Source organism: Orbicella faveolata, unplaced genomic scaffold, assembly GCF_042242905.1.
Source record: "Orbicella faveolata isolate gen_17 unplaced genomic scaffold, um_ofav_v1 contig_2, whole genome shotgun sequence".
NCBI classification, from domain to species: Eukaryota; Metazoa; Cnidaria; class Anthozoa; order Scleractinia; family Merulinidae; genus Orbicella; species Orbicella faveolata.
The window spans coordinates 24,367,262-24,392,561 of record NW_028301547.1 but is presented as its reverse complement, the minus strand read 5'-3'; the positions used below and the strand labels follow the sequence as shown (position 1 = coordinate 24,392,561).

The following is a 25,300-nucleotide window of genomic DNA, read 5'->3' as shown; positions in this document are numbered from 1 at the left end:
TGAATTGCCACTATGATCAAATTCTCGATACCCAATTTTTTACATTTTCGTACACAATAGGTCTGTCCTAGATATCTTGCCAAATTTTAATGTATTACGAACATTAGAACTCGCGGTTTTTGGACCAGTTATTTCCGAGAATTTACGGCCGCCATTAATTTTCCTTCTTCCAAGTCTTGTTCGAGAATTGGAGAAAATGATGTCAGTTTCTCAAAAATTATAATAACAATAAGTATAGCAATTCGCATAAAGAATAACAAAAACTTTGGCTCATATTTTCGTGCAATTTTCCACATTAATTGTTTGCAATTTCCTTGTAATCAAAATACCAAAGAAGACATCTCCAATTAAAGCGTTGGAGTTTTTCCTTTGCTTTGAAACGAGTCGAAACGAAACACAAACATATCCTCCACGAAAACATCCACGCAACGCACGAGTGAGATCCTCTCAAGAACTGGGTACAATGTCTAAAAATAACCTAAGAGGGATTACCTTGGGTATAAGGCCTATATGGGGGATTCACTCTCTTACCTTGATATTTTCTTGATTATGTATGATATTTAAGAGTAGAAAACCCTAAAATTTAAATGTCCACATAGTACTGGCTCGAAGAGGAAACGTTTTTTTAAAAAAATGACACGTTGATATTTTCGTGACAGAAAACGGCACAACACATGCAACTGATGTGGCAGGTGCGAAGTGAGCGTGGCGGTAAAATTTTATTTTCAATGTTAGAAAAAAAAAATTTTCTTTTTAGCCGTTTCATGCCTAAACTTTAAACGCTGTTGTTTTATGAACGCAAAATTCAGCCATACCTCAGTGGCCAATTCTCTCTAAGACGCGCCCGCAGAGAATCATAGTAGTTGTATTCATCAAAGCAAATGTCCAAGATGATGAATACAACTACCATGATTCCCTGCAAGTGCATCTCATAGGGAGAAAAGGAATTGGGTGAAGCCTGTTTCCATTATCCACCACGCATTTGAAACTCCCGCCTCCCACTGGGGGATACCCGGGGCATTCATTTTTACTGTCAGTGAAATGCAGTGAAAGCACCGTCTTGCGTGGAAAAAATTTAGAGTGAACTCCTCCGTCCTCTGAACATCATGAACAACTCATTAAATAGATTATAATTTTTTTTAACAACTGCAGCTTTCACAGGAATTTTTTTCATACCACTGAAGTCAAGTCCAAAGCATGATATTAAGTGATTGAAATCATACCTTCTTCGTCAGTTGTTCAGCCACCATGTTTTCTGCGCATGCGAACATGCAATTTGAACCCTGTCTTGTAAAAGAGGTGGCGAACCCTCGCTCAGGCCCTGTAATGTATAGCGAAGCCGTGAAAAAAAGGTGCATTCACCGACTACCGGGGAATCTAAATCGAGTGAAAAGGAGGTGAAAACCCCGGTTTGGCCCGAGTATCCCCCAAGGGCGGGGGGGGGGGGGGCAGGGGGTATCCAAACGACTAGTGCATTACCGCCATGCAAACTGATCTTTCTTCCTTTGAATTATTTTTCCTACATTTATTTTTCTTTTACCTGTTTTCTGAAAGTTGTTCCATTATAACAGCACCATCTATTGCTGCACATCCGTATATAAGTTAACAAAAAAAGATTGGGTTGTTACACATGTTAAAATGCAGTTCAAACGCGGCTCAAAGACGTGCACCACCTTCCAGCATTAAATTACGGGGAGAAAGCCCCGGAACGGAGGCACAATTTCAAGCTTTCTATTCTCACAATTGTGTTCCCTCCCTTATTCTTTTCAGTGGCGGATCTTACGTGAACGACGAAAAGAAACAAAAGTATTTATGTTCGTGTGAGACAGCTTGGACTGGAGAAAAATGCGAAACAAAATTGGGTAAGAAACGATACTACTTACTTGTAAAAGTGTCAGTTTCCAGCACATTTCAAAGTTTAACGATGTTTTACGTCTCCGTCTCGAGCTAAACATAGGCACGCAAGGCGTGCAAGAGTTATTTTTTTGTGTGAAGTGTCGGAGATAGAAGCATTCATGGTACAGTAATGATTTGGTTAATTTGACAAGTGTTTTTGCTTGCGATGTTAAATCGGTCATGGTAAGATAGCTAAATAGTAAGCCATAAAATGTTTGACTGAACAAACTACAGTAATCTGACACGTCTCCAGATTAATGTAGATACCATCTTATTTTCTAACAGGCAATTTGATTCGTTCTTTGATACAACCCGCACTGTGATTGGTGTGACACGCGCACATGCATAACTCCCTCACTCACCGATCACATAACCCTTCCAACTCCCAAGAGGAATTTTTGCTCAAAAATACTCAAGTTAATTTAGAGACCTTTTCGCATTTTATACGAGTCGTAAGTTTACCTTTTTACACAACACAACACTACTTCACCGAAAATAGAAAGAGAAAAAACCTCTGACACGTTGAAAGTCTGATTTAATTAAATTGCACTTCAACTTGGTGCCATGCAGTCTTCAAAGAACATTTTAAGTTTTCATACCTTTTACCTTTAAAAATATTGGACTGAAATGAATGTCATCAAATAAAACTATTAAACTGCTACTGCAGAGACGTAAAAACCGTCCAGAAACGAAAGCTTCTTTTTTGTTTAATATCCTGGAAACAATAGCCGATAACTCGTCAGCTCTAACTGAATTTACTCCCATATAAAAAACAAAAGTGTTAAGTTACCATTTGTTACTAAAGATAGCAAACATCTCGTGGGAAAGAGTGGTGACGATTCGTCCGCTCTAATTGAATTTACTCCCTTGTGAAAAACAAGTGTCAAATTACACTTTGCAACTAAAAAACAAAAATATCTCGTTATATTTGCATGCAACAAGAACAAAACAATCGTTACCTGCACTTACTATTGTAAATGTTAGAACTGTTTCAAATCTAAAGTCTCGTCCCCTCTAAAACATGTTCTAAGAACTAGAAGCGACGATTCGTGACCTCTAATTGAATTTACTCCTTGTGAAAAACAAAAGTATCAAGTTACCTTTGTAACTAAAAATAAAAATATCCCGTTGTATTTGCATACTACTAACTCACGAACTGTTTCAAACCTCAAGGCTCATCTTGTTCATTTAACTAAAATCCTCAGCCTAACCCACAGAAAATGTCGAAGTAAACCCAATATATGAAGATTTCCTCCTCTTTTATAGAGGAATAAATATGGCCGTTCTGAACTCTATCGGGATCGAATCTTCTCACATACCATATACCACTACAACAAACAATTTGATTGGCTGTTTATAGTAGATCCAATCTGATTGGTGTGACATACATACACCTCTCACCCACTCACTCACCCACTCATCCATTGACCCGTCCTTAACATGCCCGACGCGCCGACTAAGAGGTATTTTTTTTTACCAAAAAATAACTCAAAAATTAATATCTCTTTTTGTTTTCAATCAAAGCAAAAGGTTGGTATTCTCATAATACTGCTCATTCCTGTAAAGACATCCGGGACTCTGGGGATTCTCAAGGAGACGGGGAGTACTGGATCGACCCCGAGAACAATGGAAACCCTTTGAAAGTATACTGTGACATGACAACTGACGGAGGTAAGATGCAGAGGAAACAAGAAGCCAGAAAGAAACTTAACAAGCTTATAACTTTTGTGAGCCACATAAAGCAAACTTTGCGACCCACCAAGGAAATTCTTTTGAGATTTTATTAAACCATGTAATCTTACACGTTCACACATCGATAGCTCAAAACTGCACAGTCATTTTCAATTCTGCAGGAAATAGAGACCCTAAAAATAAATTTATTGGGAGAAACTTGACCCTAGTTCAACTCCTCGGCCACGCTTGTGGGTAGCTAGACTTGCCACAAGTTGACCTCTGTATTTATCTCCCTCCAGTGGAGAGAGAGGGCAATGTTCGAGCGACGAAGAGCGATGTAAGCCGCAACAGGTCGGCTTGTTTCACTTGCAGGGATTTGAATCACAGCGTACATTTTTGGCGCGAAAAACACGATTGAAATTTCGCACTTTTTCATGCGCTCCGAGCGCGATCGTCGTGAATTAATAAATTGACGTCAGTTTTTCATGCGTCTGTCCTGTTATTGATCATGAATTTCGTCATAACATTGTCGAAGTAGTTGTGAATCCACTGCGTTTCTTTGCTCTTCTTTCAAAGATTTCAAATTAAGTTTGGAAAGACCATAGTCAATTGCTTCCATAAATTTTATATCCATAAGTGTCCGAGAACAAAAGCTGGATGAAAATAAAATTACTTTTATTGTACTTTAACCCAGCAGACATTTGCTATGCGAGTAGTGTCCCGTCGTCTCGTTGATCGCGCGCGACGTTATGACGTAAAGTCAGTACTTGTTTGTTCATTGGTTTTGTGTATTTACGTCACCGTGGATTAATACACCAGTAAATGAAAAGTACTTTCCAACGAAACCAACAGGCCAGGGACGCACTAATGGAAAGGGCCGTTAGAAAGTCTAGTAGATAGCCAGCTGGTCTGCCCCCTGCCAGTTGGGATTTTTAACCATGTTATAATCATTTGTATTATTTGTTTCATCATTTGGTTTCATTAGCCCTGAAAATTAAGATATTTATTTGTTTGTTTCTTTGTTTATTTATTTATCTATTTATCTATTTGGTCTTTGAAGTATTTCGTAAATTCGAAAGCTATAGTCAGTGCCATTTGTCGGTTACTTTTGATTTTTTCTTGATTTTACAAGTTGCTATGAGAACATTATAACTTGTTAAAGGATCCTACATTTTAGTTTTAAATCGGCCATTATCTCAAAATTGAGTTCTGTGACCGTTATTAACGCTCTTGTCTTTGCAATAATACTTAACTTGATTAAATCCGCCAAAAGTCAGCGAGTACGACACGGTTTTTTCCTACTGATCCAGAAGAAGCAAGTTTTAGGAACATTTCCTGGATTTGACATTTGAAATGAGCTCAACTGCTGTTTTCTGTTATGATATCACCGTAATTAACCAAACGAATCTATGATTCCAGGAGGTTGGCTTCTCGTTTCTAACATAGTGCTGGCTAGTTCATCACTGTCCCCTCAGCTGTCAGTTGAGACGTCATACCGTGGAATCAGCAGTTACCATAACAACAAGACAGTTCTCACGAAAAGTGCCATGAAGGAGCTGTGGACTCACTTGTCTTTCACTCAAATGAGATTCCACTGCAGTAAGCAACATGGGCGTACATTCCACGTGACCACGGTCACTAACAGCACTGGTGAAGCTGTAGTCCAGTACTTCAGCGGCCAGACTGACGTGCTTCCCTCCTCATGTAATTCATTTGTTACAATGGACGACGACACCTCCAAAGCTGTGAAAGTTTGTGAAGATTGGGGAGTAGAAAATGGCGTGGTACATGTTGGTAAATGGTCTGGTAGTGAAGAAAATGAATCAAGATTATACCGCTATATTGTTTTTGTTTGGTATGCCTATCATTGGTTGATTCTTCCAGAAGACGGAAGAGTGGAATGCGATGACTTCCATGGTGGAGTGTCTGCTGGTGATCTCTGGAAAATTTATGTTCGATAGAAGTTTGGTACACTGAGCGTAGACTGTTTTTTTTTGTTTTAAAACTCTACATACCTTTATTTCAACCTTTTAAAAAAGTTATGTTTGCATTTTCAGCTGCTCGCTTGTTAGTATAGCTTGTGTGCACCCATCCCCTCAACTCACAAGAGAGCGGGCGGATGCAGGCTGTTTTTGGTACAAATAAGACAACAAAAAGCGTTCCAAATTATGAGCACGCTAGTAATTCAGCTTTGTTCAGTAGATGGGTGTTTTGAAATTTTGCCCGCTATTTCTGACTTTTCTTTGTTATCAGTGATGACAAATTCAACAAACGTGCTGCTCTTATCAAAGATATCGAGGATGGCGGACTCAAGATGTCAGAAATTCAATCGATGAGCATATCACAAAGGGTAGTTGTATTAAAAAAAATTAGCGGATAAAGAAAAAAAAAGTTCTTGAAAGTTAACATTGAATTACTTACTCCTTCAAATAAGTGAAGAGTTTATTCTTAAGTGTAATTTTGACACCCGAAAGTTGCCTATCGACCTTCAATACCTTCGAGCCTTCTATAAAGAGTGTTAGGACACTTGGTCCATGCTAAACCAGTCTTGTGTATTATTTTACGAGGATGTTGTCCACCAGGTTATTTGGAATAATCAAAAGAGTACTGTTAAAAAGCTCTCGATTTTTCAAAAACGTTTGTTTGCTAAAGGCATTATTACGATTGGTGACCTCCTTTCTGATGCAGCAATCTTCCTGAAGGGTGTGAAGGTGTTAAATGCAAATCTATCGCCAATATAGCATTTTAGTTTAATGAGCATCGTTGACGCAATCCCTCTTGAATGGAGACAAATCAACAGATAAAAAGCGCAGCACTTTCTTCCTTATATTTGTGATACAATTTATTTAATTTAGATAATTTTGAGGTAGCTTTATCAAAGGTCTCATCCAAATTACTTTATATGGCGTTTAAGAGTAGAAAACAAGTTCCTCGAACGGCCCAAAAAAATTTCCACATTTTCGTTTCACTGGAAGGAAATTTACTCTTTGCCCTAGCCTTATAGTAACGATTAAAACTAAAACTAGAGAATTTCAAAATAAAGTGTTAAATAAGTACAGTATTTGCAAATGAAAAGACGTTCAAGTTCAAAATGACGGATTCGCCTTTATGTTCTTTTTGCAAACGAGAAGTCGAACCCTTCGAACATTTGCTTTACTACTGTGACGTGACAAAGACTTTCTGGGAAGCCTTCTTCTGTTCCTGGTTTGGTACATGTAACATTACCTCTCACCCTTTTTCTATAATGGACACTTTCTTTGTAGTTTTCGATATGGAAGAAGATTGGATTATGTTGAACCGTTTTACACTGATAGCTAATCTAAATATTAAATCTATAAGACAGTGTAAATTAAACCACGTGAATCCCTCATTACGAGTTTATAAGACCAAGATTAGGGCCGGTTATGAAGTAGAAAATAAAGATAGCCACAAGGCGGAACACATTAACAAAACATTATGAGAAATGGGAGAGGCTTTTGCCATAATTTGGCTCAGTCGTTTGCATGCATACCTCTATGTGTTGTGTAATTTAGTTTTATCCTCCTTGATTACGTACTGTAGTGATAATGCAGTATTGTCTAGTTGTTACTTTTGAGTTTCAGTTATGTGTAATATTGTAATTCTATAGTAGGGTTAAGTTGTTTGTAATTATTATGTCGTAATATTAATTTTACGTGTCAGAAATTAATAATTAATAAAAAATAAGTTAGTCATGACAAAGGAGTTAAGTTAAATGTGATAATTTTGTACACAGAAATTCTCGGGGTCGTAGATAATATTCAGGTCCCTGGGCTAGCCTTTGCAAATCTTTCAGTCAGCTATCTTGTCTTTTTTGAAATGCAGGGAATACAATTTGCTGATGCGTTTTCAAGTTTGTATGTCAAATACAAAAGTTTCAATGAGTATTGTTTAGTAATTCTCGTAACTATCCTGTCTCGCCGATGCCAGGTTCATCCAGCTGGTCAAAACTCGTCAGCCTTACACCGCGGTTGCCAATCGAGCGCAATCAGCGCAGATTTGACATTTTCTTCTATTATTAGAGATTTTTTCGAGTCGTAGTAAAAGCAAGAGAAAAATGAAGAAGATATTGAAAAAGATCGTTAATTATCTGAAAACTTTCCCAGGAGGGCACCCCCCGGATCGCCATAAAAGTGCCTTTAAATTTTCGGCTGCGCCGTTCCAGGCCTACCATTCTTAAAAAAGCTCGCTGCACCCCTCAGTGACGCGATTAAGAACTTGATAAAGATGAAATTCTGTCTCTGTTGTTCAGACTGTAAAATAAAGCGGAGGCAGCCACTCTGCTCCTAGTCTCCATTAGCTCCAGATCATGAGCCCATTCCACGCTGCCCCACCGGTTTATCTGGAGAAACAAAACAAACACGATTGCTGCCTAACTGTTTTCACGACTGTCTTTGCTATCGTTCCTAAAAAACAATCACATTCTCCCATGGTTTAAACTCGTACCACAGAAATGACGTTATGAAATAATGAAGTGAAGTCAAAGTTTGCAGAATTTCTTACATTTTACGGCTCTGTCCATGTCCATTTTTTTAAAACAACAACAACAATACGGAAAAGAAGTGACTTAGAAAAAACATTTGACAATAAAAAATTGCGACATAACATTTCTTAAAAGCATTCTAATATTTAAAAAGCTAAAAAGCTGAATTAAAATCGACGACGTTTCGACGTTACCGTAACGTCATTATCAAGTCAAAAATGTATAAAAACTAGGTTCTATAAATACTACTACTAAATATAAAGTCCATTTTAAAAACAAATAACATTTTAAGTCGACCGGCAAACTGGGCATAATATTCTTTTTTTTAATTCAAGCACCTCAGCGGTACCGAATCCTATAATACGATTGGCTTATTACGCTGGGGAGTTTGCCACAATACGGAGCCAAGTTACGGACCGCTCTAGGTTTTGGTTGACTTTACATTATGTATGCTATGTTAACCGTAGGTAGCCCAAGCTCCTTTTGGAACCGTCAACATGACATTGCGTAACAGCGTTATTATAAGAGTTTGTATGGAAATATAACTATGGTACAAAATAGTTCAAAATAGGTGGAAAAAAATAATAAAATCGACTTACCTGTCCTGTTGTTTGTATAAATTGTGTTTTTATGGCGTTTGGAGGGGTTTCAGAGCGATTTCAGTGGGTTTTAGCTTCGAGGAATACATGTCGTATATATCATGCATATAGCTGGCAATTTAAAATCTATCTTCAGAAAACAATAAACTACCTGAAATTCCAGCTCCAGTCTGGAAAGATGAACAGCTGTTTCGACTGTAAGATGATTGTCTATGAGTGCCATTGATAAAATGAAAGACTTTAATGTTTCCACCGCAAACTCAAGACCTGTCGTAAAATGGAACAACTTTCATAAATACTAGTTGTGTAAAGAATGATTTGAACCAAGCAAAAGTGAGTTAACATAAAACTTTATCATACCCCACATCCAACCAACCGTAATTTACAAGGCAGCAACGCTTTACGCAGGCTGTCAAGTGTAGATCGCAAAAAGACTCACAAGAATACAAAGATTTTTAAGCCCAGCTGACTCATAGCACTTAGCTCTTAACTTGGATAGATGCTAGTCCATCACAGGGTTACCCCCCCCCCCCCCCAACATGTTGTCAGGCTGTCGCAGGGGTAAACATGGGTACTGGTGGATATTTGTGTGATGCCCTGCCCACCACCAGGAGAGAAGCACTGTCAGAGTAAAGAACCCTGACCAAGAGGGTGATGCAACAAACCCAGCCAGGACTCAAACCCCAAACACTCAATCTGCAGTCCTGTGCACTAACCAATTAGGCCAACCATGCCTGTCTAAAATAAGGATTACCTCTATCCCTTTCAAGGACCAGTTGGCCATTTACAAGCATGACTGAGAAGTTGACCTAGGGTCTACCATGAAACAACTCCAGCTCAGTGGTCAGAGTGGGACTAGAAACCTGCGACATCCAGAATTTAAGTCCGGCAGCCTAACCACTTGGCCATGCTGCCTCCCTCATTTGGGCTGAAAACAAGCTGGCCATAACAATGACATGGAGGTGGGGATTCTACAGAATGTCATTTATCAGTAATTTGTTAGTAATTAAATCTACTTGCCCAGTGGGCTAGTAAATTTCAGTTTTCATTTGCCCCCACTAAAATGCTACTTGCCGACGTGGCAGCCAGTATGACAATCAGAGGACAAATGCAAACAAAGTATGCTTGGATTCCTAACTAATCCATGCTTTCAACTCAGTGATTAACTAATCTGGAAGTCTCAAGTTTTGAAGTAGCTTCTGACTGGAAATTATCATTCATCAAGCACACATTCTCATGCAGACTCACAAAACTGCTGAGTCTATTTTCACTTGCCAAAGAGCTAAATTTACTTGCCCCTGGCAATCAGACCTGGGTTTTTCCTGCCCTTTAATAACATAGTATAGAACAGTTCTCTAAAATTTTATATTCTCATCACTTTTCTACATGTACAAATCATTGCACTAATTTACAGGAAAAACGTGTCCAACATTCTTAAAAATCAAACAATTGAATCAGCTAACGAAGGGATGAAGTACTGACCAGTGAGGGACCAGGTGTCTAGAGGTGTCAGATGGGTCTTGAGTCGTTCTGTGGCATCATCTGGTATGGCCACTGTAAGGAGACCATGACTTGGCTCAACAGACACTCCATAACTGCACAAAACAAGAAGGAGTAACAATTAACACAAATATGATAGGACTGCAATCTACAAACTGCTGATTTAAATATGTTCTCTCCAGTCTAGGAGACGAAAAGTAACCTAATGGCTTGACCAATGGAGTAGACATACTCCCAGTCACTTCATGGAATGGAAGCTAGAGCAAAGTATCAGTCCAATTAACTAGCCAGGCTTAATAGTCAGTGTAATCGGACTTCAAACTTTTTAACCCCAGTTTTGGATGAAAGGTATGAAGTTGAGAATCACAAGTTATTAGAGATACATGTATACACATGTACATGCATGTAAGGTTAACATAACAATGAAATGCAAGATGCCATACTTGTTATTAAACCATTGCAAAATAGGTTGCCATTCTTTTTCCTGTAGGTTTACCAACTCTTCAGGTTCATCTGCATAAAAGCTGCAAGATTTCAAATGGATTACTGGGTTAGACACCTAAAACTGAGTTAAACCCTAATATATTGCTCAAAGCAGAGACAAAAATCTTTTTGCTTGAATCAATGACCACAAGTCAGGTAAAGGTTGTGCATGTTACATTGAAATCATTTGCTCTAAAACATAGAACAGTGACAGCTGATAAATTATCAAACAACAATAGGTGCTAGACACAATCTACTGTGTCAAATATGATTATTTAACATGCTAAAGAATCACCCATTGAAAATTGCAAATGTTTAAAAAGTTCAAACTTGTTAAGTAATAAAAATTGCCAAGCTATTGTTAACATACCATATACCATCTGAGCTCAAAAATTCTAAAATATGCGAGACTTGCTCATCGTGGGTTCTGGTTCTAGGATTGTCAATCACAGTGTTGCTAAGTGATGTCTACAGATGAAATAGATAAAAATTCAATAATTAGCCCAACTCATAAAAGTTAGTCACGAATGTAAACAAAGCCGGGTGTTAAATTAGACAAATTGTCCCTCTCCAAAGTAAGCCACCCTACATACTTGAAAATGTATGTATCTTGTTCTACAGTCACAGCGAGTCACCTGTTGCGTTGATCTTCACATCGTTAACGACTTTGTAGGTGGATTATACCAACTACAGGCAACTTTATCCGTAACTTTAAGGGCTCATTGAACATACTCAGCTGTAACAGGTGTTATGAGAGCTTTCAATAGAGCATGGATTCCAAAATAATCAGGAAATTATGTGGCATTTTTAGTGCAAAGTATGCAGCACAAAAAAGGCTATTATGCAGTGAATTAATTATGCAATTTGTTTGGTTACTTTAACATTGTTTTACCAGGTTCCATGAGAGCAAAAACACTATTATACTCTTCAGCAAACAGTAGAGCAAAAGGAAATATAAATTTCTTTTATTAGAACAACTGGTTACAACTCCTCATGAGTGCTCTGCAGCAGCCTACACTTGTAATGGTCAGTGCGCAGGACTCCAGATTACATGGGCTCATTAGCCTAATCAGGTCACTGTATATAAATAGTAAAAATCCTCATGAAGCAGCTCAAAAAATGTCTAAAGCATCACAATGACTGTCACAACAATAATAAGTTAGGATGACTGAGTAAGGTATTAGGGTCCAGGCACACATCCCACATGTATGTACATGGTCTGGAGATTGCCTCCTTCCTTTCTGGAAATATCCCCTTTTTTTTGAACCAAGTCAGTGTATACAAATATAACATACACATTTCTGTTTCAATGTAACTTATGTACATACCAGATGCATGTTTGCTGGTTTGATGGTTTCAACCTGTGAATTCCACTCTACAGATACTGCCATGGCCAGGGTTTTGTTGGGAACAACTAAAGGTTTTCCTGCTGGTGTTTTCACCTTTTTGCTGTCCACTGTAATCTGATAACCACCTTTAAAATAAGTTTCATTTGAAAGTACGAGAAGGTTCAACAGTATGAGGCACAAATTATGATTCCAGTGAAACCTGTATTAAGCGGACCCCATATTAAGCGGACACCCTCTATTAAGTGGGCACCAGCTTGAGTCCCAAAATATTCTTCCCACATTTACAGTAAAATATACCTGCATTCAGAGGACACCTCTGTTAAGCAGATGCAGACACCAATATTAAGCCATTTTGTTGCAGAAAACATGCAATAAACGGACACTTCAAGGGTTTTTTACTTCTAAAAGCTCAGCTCAAACTCCTTCACCATTGCTCAGCGATGTCATTTTATAGCTAAGTAGATTATTCCAGATTGATTCATTGACTGACTGGACATTGTGCTATGAGCAGTCTTTGATCTTACACTGTGCTACAGTGTGTTACAAAAGGGTTAATAATTAACTATCATTGTACAATATTTTAGAACCTGTTTAGAGTGGACACCCTGTATTAAGCAGACACTAGTGAGGGTCCCAAGGGTGTCCGCTTAATACAAGTTTCACTGTAAACAGACACAAAAATAAAAGCAACTTGACTATCATTTTCACGCCAGAACGGCTAACCATTAACACATGATGACAGCTTCATTTACTATTACTATTTCTTCATGTACAACCTTTAAGATACCTGGGGGTGTAAAAACATTGCTGTTTACTCCTAAATAGCGTGCGAGCAGGCTCACATTGGAGCACAAGCGTGCACGGCATAGCCATGAGTGCGAAATTGAGCGGTGAAGCCGCGAGACGGGACTCTTCACCAGATTCCTTCCCGCCAAATCGCTTTGCTCTTCGCCGCTCGCGCATGTGACTCAAAGGTGAGCCTGCTCGCAGCCTGCTCCCAGACTACTCCTGAACAGCTTTAGCCGTAAGGGGTACAAAAAAACTGCAGTTTAGATATTAAACAAGAAGACAAGCATCTGTTCTCTTTCAAAATAGAGCTGCAACAGAGCCGTGGGTTCTGTACTTACAAAATGCTTTGAACAATTTTCCTCACCTTCAGTTTCTTCTATTCCAGCTTTTTTGTAAAATCTCTTCCTTTCTAAAACGAAAAAATTTATTGGGCTGATAATAATGCGTTTTAACTTCACTTTCACTTGTGCATCAAAAACTAAACAGACGCACGACAAAATGAAATCATCACTTGTAATCAGAAACCCCTACAGCCTTACAAAGCACTTTGTAAGCTAACCTCGAAAAGAAGACAGGTTCCTAGTAACTGCGCGAGTAGTTATCGTAAACGTGGACCTTTGACGAGGAAAAGGTTGATTCTCTAGCAACAATATCTGCTTGAAAGCCGGAAATACTCCAGATCTCCAGAACCTTAACATCATTTGCAGCTAGAAAGAGCACGATTAAAGTTCTTATAATTCTTCTTTCTCCGCCATTTTATTGCTCCTTAGTAACCTGGCCTAATGAGGACATTTGAGTTTGTACTAAACGAAGTAAAGGTATGAAAAGGCGGGAAGATTTGTCGCACGTGTTTGGAGACTGTCTGCTCTAAATTTTTGAATTTGAAGTAATGTCAGGAAGGCGAGACAGAGTTTTCTTGCGATATCTATTTTAAATTAATCTATATTCTGTGACAAACGAGGGAGGTTGGCAGGAAGATCAGATAGAATAGCCCTGCTGAAAATTGTGCTTCTTCTGCAAGCTGGTATAGTATAGAAAGACTACTATTGTGGCCAGCTGACTGAAGTATAAAAGGACACGACCCGAGTGTAAGATAAGAACCTTAACTGGCGAGTTTAGCTTTATTTTATACTGAAAATCTGGTTTCACTTTTCGAGCGAAATTGGTTCGGTTTTGGATCTTCTAATCTTGTAGATTTTTGTCCGTCTGCTGATTTCAACAGTCTTTAATTTTCCGAGGGAACTAATTTGGCCAAAAAGTTAAAACGACATGCCGCACTCATTTTTCATATAAGGTGGTAACCGAGACTCAGTGAACGAATCAGAAGGATGCGTGGATGAGAATTCAGTAATTAACCAGGTTATTCCATGAGCTCACGTTGGATATGAGTTGATAGATAGCAAGGATAAGAATGACGCGCAAGATCCCCAAAGGCAATCTTGGCTGAAAGGCCTAAAATCGAGGGAGCCAACACAGTTGGCATACTTTAAGGGCCCGACCACATTAATGCGTTTTCGTTTAAAAACGCATACTCTCTGATGCGTTTTCGCCTTCCATACACGCTACAACGCCCAAAAACGCTGATGAAAACGAAAGCTTTTGAAAACGGTTTCGAAAGTGGAGTGTTTTGAAAATGCTCCGTTTACAGTGCGGACAGTTCAAAAGCGTCAGATACTGTCGCTTCCATCAACGTTTTCGGGCGTTTTAGTGTACACTGATAGGCGAAAACACATCAAAAAGTATCCGTTTCGAATGGAAACGCATCAGTGCGGACGGGTGAAAACAAAACGAAAACGCTAGTTTGAGCGACAATATTTTCCTTCGGTTTGGTTGAGACGAAAACGGATACGCATTAATGTGGCCTGGACCTCAGACAAACAGGATTTGCCTATATTATTCAGTGCTATTTTTCAGAGCTAAAGAGGTTTGAAGTTCCGTACATTTCGGGATTACTGTCCCTTCATCAGAATGTTGTAAAAACCCCTCAATTTTTGCCTAATGAGGGTGTGTATGGGTCGTATCGGATACCACCGTGAGCGTGCCCGCATTTGGAGACTTCGAGTACGCCGCGCATTTGGAGATTTCGATGTCAGGGAATTTGCGCCGGATAGCCGGATAATCGAGACCAAGTAGACGGATGGGAACAGCACGAAGCTATCTTTTAAAGTGTGGCTTTATAGAGCACACTGGGTTGAAAGACACCGATACCATCTGGCTCCCAAGCCCGTTCTGAAAGCAGACGCACATCCATCATTAAATCTGTGGCGGCTAGCAATAGACGAACACACTATTGCAGTGTCAATATTTACAGACAATATATCTATGATCACACAACGCAAGCGAACGTTCAGTCGAAACTAAGGCCGCGGCCATACTAATGCGTTTATAAAAGTATCCGTTTTCGTCTCGACGAAAACAGAGCAAAATGTTTTCGCCCGCTCGTCTTCGTTTTGTTTTCCCCTGTCCACACTAATTCGTTTTTATTCGAAAACGCATACTTTTTGATACGTCTTCGCCTAACGTCCACACTAAAACGCCCGAAAACGATGATGGAAACGACAACATATGACGCATTTCTCGGTACCGTTTTCAAAAGCCTCCGTTTTCACCCGTCCACACTAGAAACAGAGCGTTTTCACTGAAAACGCTCCACTTTTGAGGCCGTTTTCGAAAGCTTCCGCTTTCATCAGCGTTTTCGGTCGTTTTAGTGAGGACGATAGGCAAAAAACGCAGTAAAAGTGTGGTCGGGGTCTAAAACAGCATTGCAAATACACAAGTTTAGCTAGTTTTGAAAGTCCACAAACAGTATGATTCTGAGTGCCGACGTATCCAATTGTAGTGTTATTCCTCCATGACTGTTCGATTTTTTACACTGCATAAACACAGAAATATTTCCTCGGATACGTTATTACAATTTCAGTAAAATTCCAAATACATTTTCATTCTTTTTTATTTACCAAGCGCAAATGAAAGTCACAAAGACCGAGAAGTGAAAAAAGGGTCAGAAAAATTTCAAAGAAGGAGGAAAAAAAGAAGCTGCAACTCGGCTATAAAGCGCGCGGTTTCAATTATCCGAGAAACGAATAAAATAAGTCTACTTTGTCAAATATACTTCGTTTATTTTTAATATTTATACAGACGAACGACGAATGTCTGTAACAGTTTTCTCGAAACTTTGTTCTTGGACTTCTTTTATTGCATACAAATTGTACCAATAACTTATTTACAGACCTATTTTACAAACAGTACAAATGGTTACATTTAAAATGCAACTTTTAAGTTAAATTCAAGAGTCTAATAGTTTTACAAAATATGGATCAGTAGGCGATTCCGGACAAAATATCGATAATATTAAATAAATATGAAATAGCCTCTGACAATGACACTTAAGTTATCTGTTGAATTGTGATTAGCCTTTTACACTGCCCTGGATTTTGTCCACTTCACTCGACCACAGACACCCGCGTGTTCTGAGGACACCAGCTTGTCTCGGGATATAGGAGACAGTGGATTGATTTAAACCTGCAAGAGATAAATTAAATTGAATGAAATCACTGAAAAAGAAAAAATGTATGAGCTGTTTAATTTTTATGTGTAATAAATAACATTCATCTATATTCACAAGAGAACACCTATGGTAAATACATGACTAACGCGGTTGGCAGTAAGCTTTAAGAACATAGAATTTTCTCGTAATTGGACTTGATTTCGTTCGGCATCCTATCTTGGAAAGGTCGTGGAACGGTTATCAAAAATTTACAGTTCAAGAGGGTGGTTTGATACAGAACAGGTAGAGGATTAATGATAAGAGAGTTCCCCAAGGTAATCTCGCTCCAGTTACCCAGGAGAGTTTAAAGAGAACCAATCTTGCGACGCGGGGGTTGCTCACGTGGACAGGCCGAGCGGCTTTACACGCATTTTCATCCTCCACGAAAACATCCACGCAACGCGCGTGGTAACATTGTTCGCGGATGTATTGAGTAATATGTCTAAACACAGCTTGAGAATGGGGCCCATATAAGGGACTAACGTTCTTGCCCCTGATGCTCTCTTTTGAAAGACGGAAGTTGTCACAACAGTTTTCTTAATGTTTGAAGACATAGATATTTTCCACACGTGACAACCTCTTTAACAAAAAAACCCTTCATTTTCATTGAAGTGTTGTTGAAATAAAGAAAAAAAAACTACGCAAATAAATAAACATTTTGAAGCCACCATACCGACTGGGGTCCACGTGTTCGTTAAATGGTCCGTCGATGTTGACACGGTTGTATCTGCCACCCATGTAGCCGTGACTAAAGCTTATCTGAAAGTGATGGCAAAAGCAACATGAAGTTAAGGTGGCTCCTTATAGTTTTTCGATCGCACGCGCGCTGAGGACGAAAGTTCAAGTAATCTGCGCGCGCTCGAAGGAAAACGTCAGTGTTTTTGGATATTTTCTGACGTCAACATGAGCACAAAAAGCAAAACTGAGAGTGAATATTCTCGCGTTTCCTTCGGTGAAATTCCATAAAATTTGGCAGATTGGTAGAAAACATGTTACTTTATTCGGAGCTCGTTTTTCAGGGAAATCTATAAGACCAGACTTAGGGACCGTTCATTTTTTATGAGGGAGGGGGGCTGGTGGGATTTGGGAAGCACTATTTAAAAATCGCATGACCCCCCCTCAGCTTACCAATTTTTTCACGTGCCCCCCCCCCCTTATAGCGGTCATTTTTTGGGATGACCCCCCCCCAAAAAAAAAATTGAACAAACAATATTTAGATTTCAACTTTTTTAATATTTCTCTATTATCCCCCTACTTCACGTTTTGTGCTCACTGTGAAGACAATATTTACAATCCCTATACTACAGAGAGCTGTCGTTTGGAAAACAAATCAAAAGAAAGAGAAGTCAATTTCGGATCTCCTAGTTATGGCTCGCCCTGAGCGTGTGGCATTTGGCCTCTCATTGGCATCTCCCTCATCTGAATTGATGAATGCCCACAGTTTTAATGTAAAACAGATCAAATGTATAGAAGCTAAGTTGACGAAGGTCACGCAGGACATGGAAGCACTAGAAAATAAGAGCAATTATAACAGCATATTCAAGGGCATACTCAAACAGCACATCAACAAAAGGAGAAGGAAAAAAGAAAACCGCAGAAAGTCAAATGAAAGAAAGAGGAAGCGGACTGAAAACAACGTCCAACGAGTTTATGGAATCTGTGTTGAAAACCCGCTAGGAAATGATCTTTCACAATGCCTTGTGTACCCTCTTAGAACGTCCGTCCCGGAAGAGTGTATTAAAGTTGAGGATGTTGCCACGTCGTTATTTAGAAGAGATGGGCCATACATCGCACAGCTCTTGGAAGGGAATTATTTCACCAATGCTGCAAGAAGCAGAATCACCACCAACCTTGAGCAGGAAGTCAGAGATTATGTTTACACCTTCATGTACCCTGAAGAGTACACTCTGACGGAAAGCATTGCTGCTTCTTGCAGCATCGGTGAAAGAGACTCCCATAGCAGCACAAGCGGCGACGAAGAACTCGACGACAGCGAAGATGAAGATGAGTGCCAGTGAAAGTTGCATTCGAAAATAACAGTGTTAAATACTTCTTTTCAGTAGCTACAAATGCTTTTTGTCGCCAAACGTTTTTTTAAAGCAGAAGGACAGTTTGTAATAAATTTGTATCCTGCCTTCTATGTTTATTCTATAGCAATTTTTTTGATATTCAAACATTATGCTATTTTAAAGTTTTACTAAAATATTTCACGTGACCCCCCCTTTTTCCCTTATATTTTTGGGATGGCCCCCCCTCGAAAGCTATTTTTTTCGCATGCCCCCCCCCCCAAATCCCACCAGCCCCCCCTACCTGATAAAAAATGAACGGTCCCTTATGGAACAGCGGTAAAAGACATAAATTTGAAAAAATCGAAAAAACTGCCTTTACAAACCCTACTTTTCTCCTGTTTAAAATTCGTATCCCGCTGGAAGCGATGTGTTGTAAAAATTATGGAAGATTACACCGAAGAAAATCACAAATAAAGCCACACAAACAGTAAAAAAACACATTTGGTTGGGCATTTATAATTAAAGACTAAAGCCCAAAATTTTAACAGAGATGATAGCAAAACACTATTTAATCATTCGTTATTACATGTAATAAGTTTGGAAGGACTGGGTGTGAACGCGAATGCAAAAACAGCATTCAAAACATAACACTTGCGCGCGCAACGCCATAAATGATTACCCTATGGAGCCACCTTAAAAGAAAAAGAAAAGAAAAAGGGCTTGGTGTAAAGAGACTTAACGTGGCCAAGGTTTTAAGACAGAGGAGAAATCACATGATCTTTTAAATTGAGCTCAGTAACAACATTAATCTCTTGTGTAATTTTAAAAAGTTCCCTTACTTGTTTGCTGAACTCGCTTTGTTGTAAACCCGGAAGATGTTCCAGATGAGAGTGGAAAAGGCTTGATCTTGTCAATTTCACGTTAAGAAGACTTTCTACAAAGTAACGACACATAAAAAAGAAGGTTTTCAAAAGACAAGAAAGTTTTCATGACAACAATAAACGACCCTGCGAGGTAACTTTTTTTGCACACACGCAACACTAAGAAATTGTTTCCTCACCACTTATGAATCCAATAGTACAGTCATCGGGCAGCTTAATCCGCTCACAGCTTTGTGCGAACTTGCCATTACTATGGAGAAGGAAAAAATGCATGTTGAATATAAGCTTGGGTGAACAGTAAACGTCTTGATACCGAGGCAGGTTGTGGGGGTGCACGCCTTTGCTTCACTCCGGCAAACCTTAATGGTCTCGAGGAAACCAAAACCTCATTGACTCTCCACAGAGTTGAAAGGAGATAACCTAATTCCTCGTACAAATTGGCAGAACAACAATGTTTTGTGGGTAAATTCACGAACACATAACAAACAAGGATGATACCGAGCATTGTAAATGGCACTTTCTCTACAAATTGAGATAAACTTGAAAAACGTTGGCTCAATTTTTTTCCAAGTTTGCCCGAATGCAATCCATTGTAATCTTCTCCAATTATTTTTCCATCCGTGCCCTTTTGTAGCTTTCCTGCGTTTCTTTTGAGGTTTCTACAGTTTTACGCCATTATTGTGATATTTCTCTGGCAACTTCATCAGCTCTGAAATTGCCTACAAATTGCGTGGTCTAGGCCCCGTTCAGTAACTGTGGAAGAACTTTACCTGATATGAGGGTCCATTCTGTTGACTAGAGCACGACTCAAGCAAAACCCTGCTCCACCAGTGGCAAACCAAAACTTCTTTTTCTGCCCAAAAAAATATATATATATATAAAAAATGGAAGACGTTAACTCTCGGAAGCTTATCTTTCCTAGTTATAGATTTTCAAGATATGATCAGCAAAACTGGTCTTCCTTATTTTTTTTCAAGCGAAATTTTTCAGCAATGAAATGCGTCTTTTAGTCATACCTTACTTCCATCCAGTCTATCCCAAGTCTGTAAAAAAGAAACAAATACAAAATTCGTAAAGTTAATGATACGAAAGATCATCGCAGTTATGTACGCGACTTAGGAAGTTGCGAGCCTAACTTCGAAGATCTCTTTAATTTGTTTGTTTTTTTTTTCTTTTTTTTTCTTTTTTTTTTTTTTTTTTTGATCTTTACCCCGCAGTTCAAACATAATTACGATTTTTACATCATAACTTGCATATCTTCTCCATCTACGAGTATACAACTCGCAACGTGACCAGCTCCCAGTTGGCTTGGTAGCTCGGTTGGCAGAACACTGCACTGGTATCCCACAGGTCATGGGTTCGAATCCCGTTCAGGCCTGAATTTTTTTCAGGCTTTACGTTTGCAACGGTCTAGGTTGCATACATAACAGCAGTTCAAATGTACGTTGTTTAACATATTCGCTTGCAAAAAGGCACACATGTACCCAAACTTCCAAGCGGATCCGACATTTTGTCCTTTTTTAGTGTGCTCAAAATCAAAAACGTCTATAAAAATCACAACTCGCGAATTTTACATGTCAGAGGATTATCGTCCAAGACGAGTTATTAATAACAAAATCTTTGAGCTGATAACATTTGGCCGTAAAAATTGAAGTTCTGAAGATTACCTCCATCGCTTTCAGCAGACTTGGTTTGCCGAGGTAGACATCTTCATGCGGGTTGAAACTTTGCAACGTTTTAACCAATGTCGGTACATTGACATAGTTATCGTCATCAAAATGACAAAACCACCTAACAGGGGAAAGAAGAAAAAAGTATGTTTGCACGGGTGAAAAATTACTTACAAGGAACGTTCTGAGAACGGACATTTTTTTTTGTCTGGGCTCCAAAACGAGCCTAGAGCTTCGGGTTCCAAAGCAAGACTTTCTGGGCTCTAGAGAGCCCTCCTTTAATGGACAATGATGACAGGAGGCGGCTTTTGCATAAATGTCCTACCAAAAATTTGTACATGTATTCATTTTGAACATAAAATGCATGCAGCGGAAAACAGTTTACGCAAAGGCAGGAGATTAACTGGCGAAGCGATATACAAAAGCCCGTTACCCGCGGGTACGGGTCCTCGACACTTACTTTGCATTCAAGTTCTCTGCAAACAAATCTAGTTCTGCTTGCATCTTGCAACACAGTTTTGTCCTGATAAAAATAATGGGACATAACAGGATGGTTAGAAATTATCTGAATTGCATAAAAATATGTTAACAGAAGAAACACTTCTCCATTTTAGAGAAGATCCACACATTGTTCCTGTAACACTGGCAGGAATTGAAGGCATCAGTTGAAAGTGAATCGAACTAATCTATTTGAATACAGTTTTAGAGGTATTTATTTGATACATCATTCAAAATTCTACCCAGACTTCTAAACCTGGCAATTCCAGAACAGATATGGTGGGAATCATAAGTTTGCCTTACAGTCAGGAAACAGGGCTTTTTGGTGCCGTTAAAAAAGTAGGTCCGCAATAAGTGCAAAATGCTATGGCATCTGTGAAAATCACTTATTACATACAATAGAGGTTCACATACCTCTGGTGTCCTGTTTCACAAGGTGTCTTGATAAGGTGTCCCCCTAAAAGTTAAGACAATTCATGCAGTGATATTAACACATTTCAAAATTTGCTGCGTGTAATTAATTGACAGAAAAAGTGAGCTTATCCTACAGTAGTTTCTGTAGCATGAATTGATTAGGAGTATTTCTACTTCACTCTGGATGGAAAACTAGTCCACACAGTGTTACCTCCTAGTATAACATTCACTTGTCCCCACTCTCTACCCATCAACATGGGTGGAGAAAGGCACTGTGAGAGTAAAACATCTTGCCAAATTAAACCCGTAATACAATGACCCTGGTCAGAGTTCAAATCCAGATGATTGAGTCCAAAGTTCAGCAAACTGATTATCAGACCACCTGCTTCCTATGTGATAATGGCCATGAAATTGCAAAACATAAATTTCAAAATCACCAGTCCTCATTCTTAAATCCATTTCATCCACAAAAATATGCACCTTTTTCTATTTCATTTACAACTGTTTTGTGAAAGATATTTGTCATGTTTAATTATCAAACATTCTCACCTAAACTTTCATTCATTTTTGCATCTTCACGATCTGTGAAAAAGTAAACCTGTAATAAAACCACAAGAGAGGACAATAGCTTTTAAAAAAATTGCAAATAATCAAATGAATACAAAATTTTTTGTATCAAACATTGTGAATGGTCCCTTAAGCTGTTAAGGTCCACTTATAAAAAGATGTTTTCTAGTCAATTCCCATTTATATTTCGTTCACCACATTGCTGTTGTTTTATTCTTGTTCTCTGTCTTAAACTTGCAAACCCTAAAGGTTTAATTATTTGCTCTCTTTTTGTCTTGATTTAAATTTCTTCCATGATCCAGACTTAATATTATTTGTAACATCTCTTACCAGAAATTCTTTCTGGTTAGTGTGGTTTCTAAGAAACTGAGACACTCTCTTATCTTATCCAGTGATCTTATCACAAGAAAGCAGTTACCAGAGCTTTCAAACAGCTGTTGACACTTTCTTGATGAATAATCATAATAATTAAAATTAATCCAAAATGTTAGCAGTGAAAGTTATCTTAATATACAAATTATTTCAAGTTTCAGCAAAATTTCCCTAGGTCTTGATCTTCTCTGAGAATCTTATAAAACTCAATTAAGTGGTAAAAAAAATTGCCTCAGAGTCTGACAAGTTTGAATTGACCACTGTTTTAAGACAAATAAAAACATTATTAATCAAATTCAAAATTAGCAACAATTGAAAATAATAAGTAATATTTCAGGTACTTATAATTATCAATCACTTGGTTTTAGAAAATATCATTTTGCCATTTTGGTATTTCTGCTACAATTTCAGTTTATACAAGTTCATTTCTTCAGTAACATGGCTTTGTTATTTATTGATTAACATCAAAACCCCAACACTTGAAAATATCATTTAAATGCAAACATTGTTTCAAAGAATGGGAAAATCTAAGACAACACAATATTATTGTTGTAAAATTTACCACTATTATGTCTCAAAAGAAGATTTCAAGGATTAGACTAAACCAAACATCTAGGAATATCAGAAATTTTAAGAAAGAATGGTTTATAGAGATGGCAGAATTAATGCACAAGCTCAGTGGGTATGATACATATTTAACTGCAAACTACTGATCAGACAGTTAATTTATGAAAAACAGATCTTCTGATCTTAATATCTGATTGTATCATTTAATACAATGAAAAAATACGACATTGAATTTCATTTGCAGAATTTAACTTCACTAAGCAGGATATTCTGATAATCCTGCCAAGAATTTGTGCTGCATTCAGTCCTAGTTCAAAATGCTTATTCTCTTTAACTGATCACCATGCATTGCTTTTGAATGTTAGTTGAGAATTTGGTAGTGATCTTGCTGGATGATTAGATTATTTAGCTTATTTGCATCTAATCTCTCCTTGGCAACGTGTTCAATCAGAAAGGAGAAACTGCAAGTTGATCAGCCTGACCTAATGTAGGAACGAGTTGCAAAAAGCTGGTAAATTAAGTGGCTAGAGGAAAGTGTATAAGAAGCAAAAATTTAAACAGTAACATAAACTGGGGCGCGTGAAGGAAGTGCAGTAATGTTTTAACGACATGACCTCCGTCTTTACATACAGCTCTCACCTGCTTCCGGGCATTTTGAAACCATGTGTCAAGTAAAATCGAGACGCGCGGAACGTGATAATCTCCAGTTGTCTTAACAGAAATAAGTAAATCTTCCAACGTAGAGTTGTTTGACCTTCTATGATTTTCAGTTCTAATTTCGTGACTTAAATTAGTTTGCTTTTTGGCAGATCGGTCATCAAATATTGCTTTCCCTTTGAGTCCTTTGCGCCCAATTATCCCTGTTGATAGGTTAATAGCTTGATTTCGGCCGATGACACGCAGAGGGTTATGAAGATTCCTTCCAGGCATTCGCGGAAGATCTGTTGATTTTAATTCACTAATTACCAAGTTTTCTTCGTAATCTATACTCTCGTCTTTGCCACGAGCATGTTCCAGTTTTGCTCGCGCAATAAACTTGTGGTTTCCTTCCATTTGATCGACATCTTGACTTTGAAGCCAGAGACGTGATTTTATAATCCTATCGAGTTTCTTAGTAGTTCTCGCGCGTCTAACTGGTGCGAAATTAAACTCTCCGTGCAAAAATAAAGAGAACAATACTTGCGCGACGACTGCCAAACCAATCCAGACCACCAGCTTTCTGCATTTTCTCCTCGGAGGATACATCGTCCTTCCTATTAGCCTTTCAAAACGAAGTCCATTGCTGTATAACTGATTTAGCTTGAATTAAACCGAATTCATGTGACTTGAGCTGCAACCCGCCAAAACTATTACGTACCACATTGCGATGCTGTTGGCACTAATTCCTGTTTGAACAAGTCAATAAGTATCGCACCAAACTTTCTAGAAGTCAAAGATCAAGAAAAACGCCAGATGGTGCGGTTGATTATTTCAACGCGTTGCCCACGAAAACTCAACACAGGCCCGCGACCGTTTCACAGGAGAATATGTCTTGCAGATCGCCAATTAATGCGCTCGATAGACGGATATTTGATATTCAGCGTCTTACTTTTCACCTCAGATCATATAAAGCCACAGCAGATGGTGGAAATTCTTTCGATGCATGCCAAACTCTATAGTAACAGTAAATCTGAACTGGTGTCAACCGCGGAGCTGTCTCGTTTGGTAGTAGAGTCTCATCTTCGCAAAGCAGTCTTAACTTTTTGAAAGCAATTCATTGTAACTAGTCATAACCGTTTTGAAACTTTACCGCGCTTTTTAACCAGTGAAATATTGAGGTTAGCCAAGCTTTTGCAGGTGACATTATTCTTTCTTCGAAACGTCACGAACTGATCTAAAACACGAGCGACTTGCCACTATCTAGAGTAGGGTCAGTAAGGCTAATATTAAACACATGGGGTGAAAATTAAAAAGTTTCGTACTATAGTGGAACTGAATACTGAAA

The 25,300-nt window shown here is 38.5% G+C and overlaps 3 protein-coding genes across 3 annotated transcripts; 1 reads left to right on the top strand and 2 right to left on the bottom strand.

Annotated features, from left to right (window-relative positions):
* Positions 1-1,429: 1,429 nt before the first annotated feature.
* Positions 1,430-5,730, top strand: LOC149112570 (uncharacterized). The gene is made up of 3 exons (XM_089289001.1): positions 1,430-1,862; positions 3,421-3,567; positions 4,990-5,730. The coding sequence occupies exons 1-3, from the start codon at positions 1,631-1,633 to the stop codon at positions 5,529-5,531; spliced, it is 921 nt and encodes a 306-aa protein (XP_089145127.1). The 5' UTR covers positions 1,430-1,630; the 3' UTR covers positions 5,532-5,730.
* Positions 5,731-6,386: 656 nt separating this feature from the next.
* On the bottom strand, positions 6,387-13,590 carry LOC110060306 (ATP synthase mitochondrial F1 complex assembly factor 2-like). Its single transcript, XM_020767064.2, has 8 exons — positions 13,351-13,590; positions 13,156-13,200; positions 11,982-12,127; positions 11,024-11,121; positions 10,614-10,694; positions 10,153-10,265; positions 8,822-8,937; positions 6,387-7,930 (listed from the first exon to the last, which is right to left on the bottom strand). Exons 1-8 carry the CDS (start codon positions 13,490-13,492, stop codon positions 7,799-7,801), a joined length of 873 nt encoding a protein of 290 aa, XP_020622723.2. The 5' UTR covers positions 13,493-13,590; the 3' UTR covers positions 6,387-7,798.
* Positions 13,591-15,889: 2,299 nt separating this feature from the next.
* Positions 15,890-25,201, bottom strand: LOC110060260 (beta-1,3-N-acetylglucosaminyltransferase radical fringe-like). Its single transcript, XM_020767016.2, has 11 exons — positions 23,956-25,201; positions 22,360-22,408; positions 21,811-21,853; positions 21,359-21,421; positions 20,896-21,019; positions 20,245-20,271; positions 19,999-20,081; positions 19,408-19,478; positions 19,187-19,281; positions 17,012-17,097; positions 15,890-16,313 (listed from the first exon to the last, which is right to left on the bottom strand). The coding sequence occupies exons 1-11, from the start codon at positions 24,559-24,561 to the stop codon at positions 16,235-16,237; spliced, it is 1,326 nt and encodes a 441-aa protein (XP_020622675.2). The 5' UTR covers positions 24,562-25,201; the 3' UTR covers positions 15,890-16,234.
* Between the last annotated feature and the right edge of the window lie 99 nt (positions 25,202-25,300).